The sequence below is a fragment of the Emys orbicularis genome, chromosome 24, assembly GCF_028017835.1.
Source record: "Emys orbicularis isolate rEmyOrb1 chromosome 24, rEmyOrb1.hap1, whole genome shotgun sequence".
NCBI classification, from domain to species: Eukaryota; Metazoa; Chordata; order Testudines; family Emydidae; genus Emys; species Emys orbicularis.
The window spans coordinates 9254414-9267479 of record NC_088706.1 but is presented as its reverse complement, the minus strand read 5'-3'; the positions used below and the strand labels follow the sequence as shown (position 1 = coordinate 9267479).

At 40.9% G+C, this 13066-nt stretch overlaps 1 protein-coding gene across 3 annotated transcripts in view; it reads right to left on the bottom strand.

Moving 5' to 3' along the window:
- KDM4B (lysine demethylase 4B) overlaps nt 1–13066 on the bottom strand; it is a 164292-nt gene that overhangs the window by 74646 nt on the left and 76580 nt on the right. For all 3 annotated transcript variants that reach the window (XM_065422293.1, XM_065422294.1, XM_065422295.1), the window contains exons 6-8: nt 12028–12077; nt 6815–6918; nt 1621–1758 (exon numbers count right to left, since the gene is read on the bottom strand). In XM_065422293.1, coding sequence (XP_065278365.1) covers nt 1621–1758; nt 6815–6918; nt 12028–12077 — 292 coding nt within the window. The remainder of the gene's footprint in view (nt 1–1620; nt 1759–6814; nt 6919–12027; nt 12078–13066) is intronic.

The window sequence follows — 13066 nt, the reverse complement described above, 5'->3', positions numbered from 1 at the left end:
TATTGGAGTTATGGAGAGAGATCATATTCAGCCTCTAGAGAGAAAGCAGTGCCTCCCATCACTCAAGCAGCAGTCACTGATGGTGATAAATGAGCAGCATTGATTAGTTCTGAATAGAATCCTGTCTAGGATGTCCTGCCTTGGTTGGGAGGAAGATGGTTGAAGGAACTATGCCTTGAAGATGTGTATGTTAAAGTGAGAGAGCTGTCAAAAACAATAATGTCCCTGGGGAGATGAAAAGAGGGTAAAAAACTTCTATGACTAACCATGCACCTCCTCTTACTCACAAAACACAAGTCATTTCTTAAAGAAAAGTGGACACTTACCTTTTCTGGACCAAACTGAACCTTCACTATAAATAAGCTATACACATTTCAGGATCCCAATCCATGGAACAAAATATTATTTTGATTATTATGAACATTAGTGTTCAGATTCTCCTCCTGAGTCTGAACTATGCTTTTCCTGAAGGATATGCTTGTAGTAAGCTACCCTAGGGCAGAGATTGTTTTCTCCTCTGTGTTTGGAAAGGAACATGGCACATTTTGGGCAATACCCCCAAACTAAACCACCATCAGCATCTGTGTAATCATTCATCCTTTTTCATAGCCTGTGGGAAGGGGATCCTTAAAAGGACCAGCAATAACACATCCCTATTCATACTTTGTACATGGCACCACCACATCTGAGCATGTCACATCACATGATCTAAATACATTAAAAACACTACCCATTTAGGGCAAGACGTTGAAACACTTTTGCCATCCACTAGCTCTATTCATTAGCTTGGAAGGTATTTCCCTTCCGCCATTACTAAGCACTCAGATAAATGAGTATCAAAACAAATGCTCCATATACTGTAACCTGAAGGCCACCAGCTCTAATTCTGGTGAGCTGTCAAAGGGAACAAGTTACACAGGAAAAGACCTTCCATTGAAGATACCCTGCAGCTTTCCCTACAGAGTTTTGTCCCAGGAACCAACAGCTGCAGCACTTCAGTTGATTCTAAATGAGATAAAGAGTGAGTAGAGGGTGTTTTCAAGTATTCAGGAGTGAAAGCAAGCTGCACACATTACAGAAATTGAGTTGTCGTCCATTTTTGTTAAGAGTTAAATGGCTACATAAAACTTTCTTTTTTTATTTATTATGCATTTGGGTACATAGCATTAAAATATAGCAGTCACAGGCTATTCTGGGATAATATTTCCCTGTGGAACTTAGTTGGGGTGCCGCAAAAAGCTACCAAACCTATTAAAATGTCTCTTATCAACCTCCCATAAAAACCCATATACCAAAGCACTATTCTCCACAGAATGTAACACACATCTCGCATTCAAGAACTAGGACTTTGGGATTAATTAAAATCCCCTCTCATCCTACCCCCCTATTTTGCAAGTCTCTTCTTCCCCTTCCTAGTTACTGAACTATTCAACTACAGCAGAGGACAATCAAAGGCAACAACAAGAACAGAACACTTAACTGGTATGTGGAGAGTATATGTTCTCAGCTGGATGATATTTTCATTCTTGTATGGCATCTTAATGGACACTTCCACATTCATTTGTATTTAAATCATCTAAAAGGTAGTAAGAACCCACTCATCCAAACAAAGACACTTACTTGCGTAGCCATTTTGCCATAGTCAATCCACCGCAGTGTGGCAAAGTTGGTGGACTCAGCGCAGTTGAAGCCGTGGTTGAATCCCGCGTGGTAGCCATAAGGAAAAGTGATCATAAACTCTCCAGCCTCTTGGGTGATCTGAGAAAAAATAAAGGAAACAAAGATAAAACTGTGATCCCTTGGGGGATATCTGGTGGCCCCGTGGTTTGAGAACAGGGTTATAAATTTAAGGAAATCTGTGAAAAGTCAACTTTGTCTCTATCCAGCTTCTATGGAGCATTTGTTTGTGTGACAAACAAAAAACAAAACTTTTATTCTAAAGTAGAGAACTGAAAGGGCAGCGGGTGTTCCTGCTGAAGATACATACAGGCATTGGTAGACTAATGGAAAAAGAAAGGAAGTTTGCACAGAGCCTAGCCACACTAACTAGCTTCCTACACACAGTGTCATCATCCATGCTTATAAATAGTTAATCCCGGTAGATGGAGGAGCAGCCTCTTGGGTAAAAGGTAGAACTAACCCCATTGTATTGTTTTTACAGAGATTAAAATACTTCCATAGAAAAGGATGTTAAAATGGATAGTAGCTGTCAGGGAGCTCTGAATCCTTGTCACTTTAAATCATTCAGTTTAAACACCATCACCTGACTCTCAGGGTAGAGTTTAAAATTATAAAATTGGTCCCAGGGTCTAGCATCCCCAATGCCCTAGAGATCTCTAGACAGTGCGTAGTTTGGCTAATCGTAGCACCAAGTCTACATAAGTGCATAATCTCCAGTTGTCTAGCCATGTTAGAAGGATTAGGCAAAACTGTATTTTCCTCCCAAACATGCCCATAATGTTACTGCTTTCACTTGGAAATGAACCTACCTTTCATGTAGCTTAGCTTTAAACTAATTCACATCATTCACCCACCCCAACACATTAGCCTCATTCCTACCTGTACATGCATAACAAGGCAAACAATAGAAGAAATGACACTATTATTTGCCTACTTATTAATGTGTATTTTGTTTTTAATTTCATCTATGTACACTATTGACTTAAGGAACTGAAGGAAGCTTTAAAAAGTCACAGAAAAAAAAGCTTTAGAGATGACAGCTGCAGTCAGAAAACACTCAAAATTACGTGGTTCCCACAAAAACTAGTGATTTAAAATTACTGGGGAGTAGGGAAGTGTTGAAAATCTGGCTGATCAGATTTATATTATAAAGATACTTAGCACTAGATCAGTGCTTTTACATTAATACAACATCTCAGAAAGGCCGGTGGTAGCGTCTCCATCTTAAAGATTGAGAAAGAGGCACAATTTCATCTGACACTGTCTTTTTAATACAAAAAGTGTTGGCTGATCCTTTACAATACGAGTAGTTATGTGGCTATCAGTTATACTCAAGATACTTCCTATCAAGAGGAACTCATTAGTTCACAGCCTAAAAAGGATTCTAGGAACTTTCATCCATTGCTAAAAATATGCCTGGATAGTAAAAGATTGCAAGTTAAAAAAAATTCAACCTTTTGAGGCTTCATATGAGTTTCAACACAATTATGAAATATCAAAATCAAACAGGAAAAAGAGGGGATGGGGGAAGGAGTGCTAAAGTCAGCCAGGTTCTACAAACACTTATGTTTGAAAAGCTGGACAAAGAAAATATTCCCCCTGTTGCAGATTCCCAGTTCATCCCTTACTTAGCAAAGCCCTACTCAAAATGGTCTTTCTGGTTGTCTCAATGAACAATGCGAACATCCTTTCAAACTAAGAGCTACTGCACCTCAAAACTTAATCCACCACATATTAAACAAATGAAGCACCAGCCAGAAAGGAGGTGGAGGAAAGAAGTTTAAAAAGACAACGTTCAAACTGCTTGCCTTCTTCAGATCACTGGGAGATCAAAGTGTCCAATCTGGACTAAACTGCATTCGAGCAGCATGCTGCAGAACACTGGTACTTAAAGGCTGTCATCTGAATAGGACCCTCACCACCAAACAAGAGTTGTATGCTGCACATACAATACTGCTTGCAATATGAATGTCTCTTCCTTTTATGTAAGGATTTTTATTCTTCTCAGCTCACTCGATGTAGGACACAGACAATGCATATGAGGGAACTAAATTAGAGAAGTATCAGAGAGGGACAGACCTGGATCAACGTCTGAGGAAGGATTCAAAAAGGTATTTTTAAAGAAAGTTTCCCACTTCTAATAATGTGGCAATGCTGAGTTTGCACAGAACTGAAATACTAACCCCTTCTTGTCTTTTCAATTCTTTATTTTGATGCAATTAACAGTAAGATTATTACAACAAAAGCTGTTCCAAGAGGATTCTGTGGGTTTTCTGGGTGAGAGAAACTCAAGTCTGGTCTCTACCCAGCTTCATGGAGCATCCTCCCAACCAGCCCCTTCATAAATCAAGGCAAAGCTGCAGATTGTTAAATTAAGAAGGCGGAAAGATTATGTTCCTGTCAGAAAATCTACATCCTGGTGTCTTCATTTCAAGCCCACAGTGTATGTCCTCCATGTCACCGCTGTCAACATTATCCCAACAATAAATTAGAAAGCACTCAAGATGATGGATAGGCCATGTAGAAAAGTAATAACTATTGAGGGAAAGCCAGCACAAACTGCCACTCATGGAGAAAGCCCTGAATTTACTGACTTCTGCAAGAGCTTGCAGAATAAATGGAGAAATCAATAGGGGATTACAGAAATACACATTTTTAATTATTAAAAAGCTCTAGTATTGATCTGCTTTTTTTCCAGAAGTAAATACCATTACAGAGATTTATAAATGTGTGTGTATTCACTTGTTTGAAGTCTGCCAGGAATTTAGATGAAGGGATCCTGCCTGTATTTTTAGAAGAAGAGAAAAAACATTTGTCTTTCCCTGTAAAATACTGTATTTGAAGCTGCTACTTCTGGTTAGGATTCATCCAGAGGTGGGCTGCTCAGACTAAAAAGTCCTCCCCCCAACCCTTCACTGTTAAGGGCCTTTCAGTGAGTGCCTCAGTCATAGGAGGAGAAGGGAAGCTGTTATGAAAGCACATCCCTACCCCTTTCTGCAGGTCAGGCTTCTGAGATTTAGACTGTTAAAAATCCCCCCCCCCTCCTTTAAAGGGAGCGTTCAGTCTTCAAAACGGTGCTGTTCTTTATGCTGGTCTCTCTTGGCTTTTAATAGAATTCAGTGACAGACTGACTCTGCTAACACTGGCACAAGACAGACTGCCCTCATATTTCACTGGGTTTTATATATACTCAGTAGAAAGCCTTGTCTGTCGGACACTTGCCCATTTTCTTTTCTTCACAAATCAAATTATTTGGGGGAGGGGGACAGGGGATAACAGCTAGGAAGATGGAAAAGCCCTTTCACCAAGCAGTGAATTGGAAATCACTTTCCATATTATCCCTATGATCATGTTGTTCAATACACACTTCTTGGGATCAGTTTAGAGAGAGAGACAGACAGACAGACACCCTTCTTTTACAAACTGTCTTGCAAGAACACCACTAGATATTTGCTTAGTTATTGATCAGAAACCATTCATTTAGGATGTTCTTTAGCCATCAATGTGACTTTTGCACCAACCAGTAAGTAAACGGAAAAGCAGGCATATTGCAACAGTTTTGCGACGCAGAAGACCCCATAAGCTGGAAAATGCAACGAACTGAAATTTGGTGGGATTTTTTTTATATTTAAGTTTTGGACTTTGACAGAGGTAAAAACAATGCCCTAGCAGGCTGCCTGAATGAAATATCAGAAACTATTTCCCCATTTCCTGCTCCTTCTTTGCAGTAGGTCATTATGACACCGAGGGACACAGTGGCAAATTCCTCTTACTAGAAGATAGTCAAAAAGGTGTACGAGGTTCCTGATTTTTTATTTTCGTCACCATTCTGAGATGCAGCAATGACCAATCTTTAGGCTCAAGTCAGCTGATTATGTTCACCGGGACCTGAGCTTCTAAACTCAAAGATATCAGAACAACAATGTGAGAAGCAAGATCTAGAGTTCAACCAATACAAGGAATGCAAAGGAGAAATCCCTAAAACTTAACAGTCAGATTTTCAAAACTCAACTGCCATTTAGGCTCCAAAATAAGCAACCAGGTGCTCTTTTGAAGATCTCTGGACCCACATTTCAAGGTAAGCAGTGGGGACAGTGAATTTCCAAAATTCTTTATCAAAAGGAATAAATAATTCCCTAAACGGCCACTTATGCATTACCCTCGGACACGCCCCATATTCCCCACATATTGCTCCAGCCCATCCATCTATTTTCTCAAGACAGTGAATTTACACTGTGAGCATCTTAAGAGGATATTCAAATCCCAAGTTTGGGTACTCCCACTGGAGTTTAGCTGTGTAAATCAAGCATTTATGGGCTTCCATTTGAAAGTTGGGCTCCACAAGTGAAAGTATGAAAACGCATTAAGGATTCAAGTTTGCTGACCTCTTATGAACAGCAATTTAATATGGACCAGTGTGCGCAAACTGGGCTCCAGTCAAATGTCTGATGCTGAACCACAGGCGTCACACTGCATCTCACAAGCTTCCACTGCACTGACAGCAAGTCCACCTGAGAAGTCAGATGATTGCACTTCAAATTTCATTCATCACAGCCTTTCGCTAGGAAAAATGAAGCAGCTTCTGGAGCAGCAAATTGAATGAATTCATAGTCTTGACGCTGTACAGGAGCAAGGATCTTTTATTTCCAAACGGATATTAATTCCATCTCAAAATATCGTGGGGCCTTTCAACTCAGTTCTGTGCTCTGTCTCAGACACTAACTCTAGCAAAATCCTTACTTTACTTAGAAGAAAGCATGGTGGCAATATTCTCTTCAGAAATGGGGACGTAAAGAGGATGAAAAAGGACAAAATTAATAAGACACACACACCACCGCCACCTCCACCCTTATGTTTATGTTGGCAGAATGCTTTGGGATGCTCAGATGAAAGATGGTACTCGAGTATAGAAGTACTTTACAAAAATTTGTTTCAGCCAAGCCCTGAATGCTAATTTTTAAACAGCCACCTGGTTTTAACTGATAGTATATATTTTACATAACGATGCATTGGGAAATGAAGTACTCTATTCCCCAGAATGCCTGCCCTGAAACGGTTTCCTTTAAGCAGAGGAGAGCAGCCCCGGGCTGTCAACAAACCTACAGACTTCTCTTAGAACAGCCTCTGTACATACCCGATCAAATGGGATGCCATATTTCTTCAAGATGGAGGGTGAAATGAGGGTCATCTTGTGGCGAAGGAAGGCATCACATCCCTGAGAGCTTCCTGGGAAAAATCCTGTAGAGGGATTCAGAGGAAAACAAAACATCACCACAGGCAGATTTGCCCAGCTAGATACACCCATTAACCAGCAAACAGACAGCAAAAATGTTAATCTGCCCAAACATTTTGTAGACGGTTGAAACAACAGGTATACAATTGCAGGTTGCGGCAGGATAAGTAGCAATGCCCTCATTGCCTAAAAAATAGTGACAGGGACAACAGTGGTCTTAAAATAGCAGTCTAACAAGTATTACCCTTTCGCAAGAGAAGACCAGCCTCCTGAACGCTACTGAAAACTAGAGAGGAAGGGGTGCAAGACACCTCATCTTGGGCCATACTGATGCTTTATCAGTGCTCCCCAGAAATACATGATCAGGGGCCTCAAAATTCCAGTGTCAGCCATCTTCCCTGCAACCTATGCTTTTCCTGGCCTGAGACCTTAGGATATTCCAACCTGCTACAGGTTATCCACAAAGCACTGCCAATAAGGTTTGCAGCTCAAATATTGTACACTGAGCTCTAGGAAAGTGATTAATAACTAGGATCTCTCACAAATACTGTCTGGTCACTGCCTACATATACTCCCATTTCCAAAAATATAGTGTCTGAAATTTAAGAACAAAACGTTCATCCTCACTCTTAGAAGTTGTCTACCTTATACGGCCCCACAATCACCGTAGTATCGGCATGCCTCACAATCTTTAATGGATTTAACTTCACAGCACCCCTGTGGGGTAGGAAAGTGCTAGAATCTCTATTTTACAAATGAGGAACTGAGGCACAGAGGCAAAGTGACTTGCCCGAGGTCACATACGGCAATAATTGCTGTACTTCAGAATGATGCCTAGGGCGGGGGTAAAAAGAGAAACAAAACCCCACACATTTAAGAACCGTCCGGTATATTTTATTACTGTTACCCTCATCCTCCCTCCTAGTGCTTGTCACATACATTCGTCTTAAACTGTCTTAAGCCCTTCAGGGCAGGGACCATATCTCCTAATGTTTTTATAGCACCTAGCACCATGGGAACCCCCAAACCTCACCGAGGCCTTCAGGCACTAACAATATAAAAAATAACAAGCCTCAGTAAAGCTTGTCACCCTCCTTGGTCTTCTACTGATGTGCCTGCCCTTTATCCTTCTGGACTTACAACACTACTGCATTGTTCTCAAACTTATTTGATCACACACACCCCTTCTTTGCACCTGTAGTACTTTACGCCCTCACTCCTCATGCCACACAAGTACATAGACCAATTTAAAAAAAAAAAAATCAACATGCAACTCTCGCTAAATATTAAAGACAGTAAAGCATTGGTTCAAACAGAACCAACAATCCATTGTAATAAGAGCAAAAGCAAAACTGTGATTGTGGTCGGCACTTACAATGAAATGCACACCATGTTGCAGCAAATGGATTAACACACACACAGCAATGACTTTGCATAATGCTAGGCAAGCTTAACAGTCAAATGCACAGCGCCATCTGAGGACCTGGTATGTCTGGAGGAATCAGCTTTGCTAGTTATTCACTGCTGTGGGTAAAATGTGCGCAGCAGTAAGGTCCCCCCCCCCACCCCCCCCCCCACCCAAACGCGTCTCACATCCCCTTTACAATACATTTTGTGCTTCCAGGGGAGCCCGCCCCCAAGTTTGAGAACCTTTGTTCTAGACAATGTTTCCTATTGCAGATGGCTGATTAAACCAATCCAAATTAGGGGTGGAAGGGGAAACAGCACCATGGGGGGGGGGGGGGGGAGAATATAACCCAAGCCCTGGAAACAAAACTAAATTGATGGAATGTACTGGAGGAGGTTTTAGAAAGTGCAAAGGATTCCTGGATTCCGGCAACATTTTTTTTAAAAACACTAAAAGCATTTCAATTAGAATTATGACTGCCTGCCACCCAGTTTGTCGTCCCTCTCTGCAGTTCCTCTTTTTAATGCACAGTTTAAGTGGCTCTCATTAAAGCTACTAATAAAGGAGCACATTTTAAGTGATTAGCACCAATAACGTGGCAACACATTAACGTTCTCTCCATGGGCTCCACAACTCTCCCAGAGAGCCCATTTATAGCTCAGCTATTCATTTTCCATATTAATTGCAAACTCATTTCACTGTACCAAACATCTCCATAATACAGTCCATTGACACACCAGTGGGGGGGAAGGGGGATGTTTAAAAAGTGACATTTTCTTTTCTGAACTAAAGGGATGGTGTAGGTGGGGAATGGGGGGAGTCCAAAATAAAAGACCAGGTCATTAGCAATATATCATTGGTTTTTGTCTCACTGTCAGTAAAAAGTATATTACAAAAGAGAATTTGAAAATATCCCTTGGACTTTTTTTAGTCTGGTATAAAATTCCATTTCTATATGACATCTGCATTTATGGGCTTTTTTTTTTTTTGATGGCTGAAATGGTAGTTTCTAGGAAACCTGACATGACCACAGACAAAAATTGTATGATCCATAATTGCTCTGAAGCCCTAATTTCTCAGGTAGTAGTTTTCACCATGTTCTCTCTGTTTATATAGTGTCATTGGTGTACATGGCTCTTAAAAGCCAAGAGAACAAGACTCCCTTCCCCTGGGAAGCCCATACACATTTAGACTAGTCTTGACCCATGATTGGCTTTTTCTGGTATGACATGATCGGTAAAAATGTTAAGACGATCAGTGAGAAATGTTAATATTATAAGTGCATTTTGGTGGTTAGCACCGGATTAAAAACTGAACAGAAAACAGTTTTCCAGACTGTCTATTTTCCCACCCTCTTTTGCATAATGACTGAACAAGGGAGAGACATCTATATGATAATGACTGCTTGAAATCTATAGCTGAAAGCTTGCCTCACTAAATGGAAGATTTGGTTTTTAGTTAGTAATTCCAGAGCAGGGACTTTGGTTGGTACCGACTCCCTACTCTACAGAGCCATGTGTGCCTATAATATTTGTAAGTACAAAGAGATAGAACTCCCTGGGGGGGGGGGGGGGGGGGGGTCGGGAAGAGGATAAATATCCTTTCTGGAGCCAGTCACTAAAACAGAGGATCGTCCCATGCTAGTCTTCTCCCATTTAAAATCCACACTACTACTACTTCCCAAAATGGCGATGCTATGCTTTATCCACACCAGTGAGGCGCTGGTGCCACAATACACTGGAGGTGGATAGCAGCACGTGGGCCGACCTTAGTGGCATGTCAGGCAGGTGTGTATACACAATAGTGTTTTAGCAGCTGAGGGTGAGAGGCTCTCTGGGAGGCCAGCAAAGTACAAGAGGCCTGGTTGGAAATGGTCCTTGGATATGCATATGCACCCAGTCAGCCTGTTGTCAATTTCACGGGCTCAGTTGGCAGGCAGCTCTTTAGATGTCTGAAGTCTGCAGGGGGTTATGGAATCTAACAAGAGAAGACACCCATTCCTGTAAAACACAGGGATTCCAGGGCAAGCCCTGTAAACGGGGTAATTCCTGGTTTGGAGGAATATAGAGAAGATCTGAGTTAAACCTATAAACCATTGTATCTGAATCAGTGGAGCTCAGGAGAGTAGGGAAGATGCTTTTGTGATCCAATGGCAATGTGAGGGATGTCAGATTTGACCTGCTGATTCTGTTACGGGGCTATTCTTAGTTTCAGTGAGCACAGGCTCTCATGATCACAGAAAAGGCACACAAAATTCTCTCACAGGAACTCTTTAAGGTTATATAGAAGGAGGTGGTAGAAGGAATATAGGATCCCATCAGCAAAGGCCTTTCAAATCTAAGTCATACAGAATAAATGTGAGAGGATGCTACCCTTTAAGAATTCTGTGACCATGTTGCAGACGTCACTGTTACTTGTCCTCTCCTTTTTCTTTACATATTAATAAACTGTCTAACATTTCTCATCTGTTCTACCTTCCTCTTTTAAGCGATTCTAAAAAGAGTGGAAAACTGGATGAACCGTCACTGGGAAGACTAGAGTACACATTTAAGAGCAGAACATGAAGGGAACTCTTTTCATGGTATTAAGCATAAGGTTACTACATGGTACTTGGCTGGGAAAGACCTATTAAATTGAAAGGATACAGTGCTTTGTGGGACCCAGCTCTGTCGATGTTTGAGCTCTGACTCCACAATGCACTTGAGAAAACTTACACTTGAATATCACTTGGCTATATCAAACTCTATTCCTTGCTACCCTTCCCCCTTCTGTTCCCTTATTTTTAATCAGATGAAAATAACTGGCTCTAGAATAAAGAACAGGAGTACTTGCGGCACCTTAGAGACTAACAAATTTAGTCTCTAAGGTGCCACAAGTACTCCTGTTCTTTTTTGCAGATACAGACTAACACGGCTGCTACTCTGAAACCTGGCTCTAGAATATAGCACACTCAGGAAGAGCGCGCCCCATTGTTGCAGTTAGCGTTGGTTGTGTCCCCACATCTTTTTATTTTTTAACATGAAGTTTATTATAAGGAGAGAATCTGTCCAGTAAACAGTAACAGGAATGCCACCAAAGAGGATATACATGTCATTACATACATCATGAAGAGAGAACTCCAATAATTATAGCCCCTGTATCCACCTTTACTGAGTTTGTAAGCACTTTTTTTAAATTAAAAATGCTCAGCAACAATCAATACAAATGCAGTTTGTATTTAACAGACTTATGAGGGTAGCAAAAAAAAAAATACTACAATACTCTCCTTCAGAGTTTCTCCTAGCAGTAGGGGAAGGGAAGCTGCCATAGAAGCTCTAGTGATGGCCCTCCACATAAAGGGATCAGTAGAGCTCTCATCTCACCGAGGCAGGCTTTAACATGGCATCAGTTGCACATGGAGATGCAAGCTGGGTTTCTGATTGAAATTCATGCCCAGGACAACAGAGTGGTTTGGTCTCAAAAGCTCAAAATGAAAGGTTTTTTCATCAGTTTTAGTCTGGCCTTGGTATGTCAGGAGAGTGTGGCTATGAAAAGCCAGCTGCACCAGTATTTACTGTTTACAGAACTAGTGATGAGACAACAAGGTTTCAGCCCTCAACAGCAATGACTCTGGGTCTAGTACAGCCAATGCAAATTCATTGCACAGCTCTAAACTACATTCAGTCTCAGCAACAGCAACATTAACAAAGCGGCAGCTAAAGCTTACCTTTTGCCAGGCGTTCCAATCGCTTGCCGTGTTCTGGTGGTATGGCATACCTAGGGAAAAAACAAAATACTCATCAGGAAAATAAATGCCATATCTCAAATCAGAATACAGTCTCAGAATGGAAACAGATGGGGGCGAATGTCATCACTACTATAGTTCAGCCCCAATCTGCAAATGAAAGGAGGAAGTGCAAACAAAAAAATGTAGAAGTGTGAAAGGTATTGATAAAAACATGAATACAATTCTAGGAGGAAAGCCAGATTGTAACTGAAGGAGCTGAAGTTCTTGGCAACTTCATAAGAGTTCTTTTTTTCTGCAGTATTATTATGTAGCATCACAAGATGTCACAGAGAGTGACTCATAAGCTAGAAGAGAAAGGTTTTAAATTAGATTTAATGAGGTAAAATGGTGATACAATGCAGCGAAGCCCAGGAGTAAACAAGTATGGAGAATGAATTAAATGTTCTTTAGTAGAAAAGTTGCATACAAGATAAAACTGAACTTAACTGATAAGAAACTCTAGGCTAAATATCTACTTTATGAATGTAGATGGCCTTTATCGAAGTAGTATCTAGACACTCAGCATAGGCAAAAGTTCAGCAGAACATATGGGACAGGAGCCCAGTAATTTATATGCTTATTTTTGATCTAAGATTGTCCCAAGGGTTACAAAATCCTCTATTCAAACAGAAGAGAGGATGGTTCAGTTCTAAGTAACTACCTGTTCCTTAGCCAAATATCATCAATGGCTACACAGAGCTAGAAATGGGCCTCTCCTCTCTTGGGAAAGGGGCAGAGAGGGCCACAATAGATACTTAATATCTGTACTACCACCAAAAACATTAAAAGAACATTAAGGTCACAGTCACAAAGTCAATCGTTTAGAAGTTATGAAGTGCCACAATTTCGGTTGCCTATGCTGGTTAAAGTTTGGCAAAATTATAGGCAACTGAAAACTGTGTCTTATAATAGGAAGAGTTGGGCAACCCTATTAAGCAGTGCTACCAGCTCTACCTATTATGGGGACTCTCGATTACGT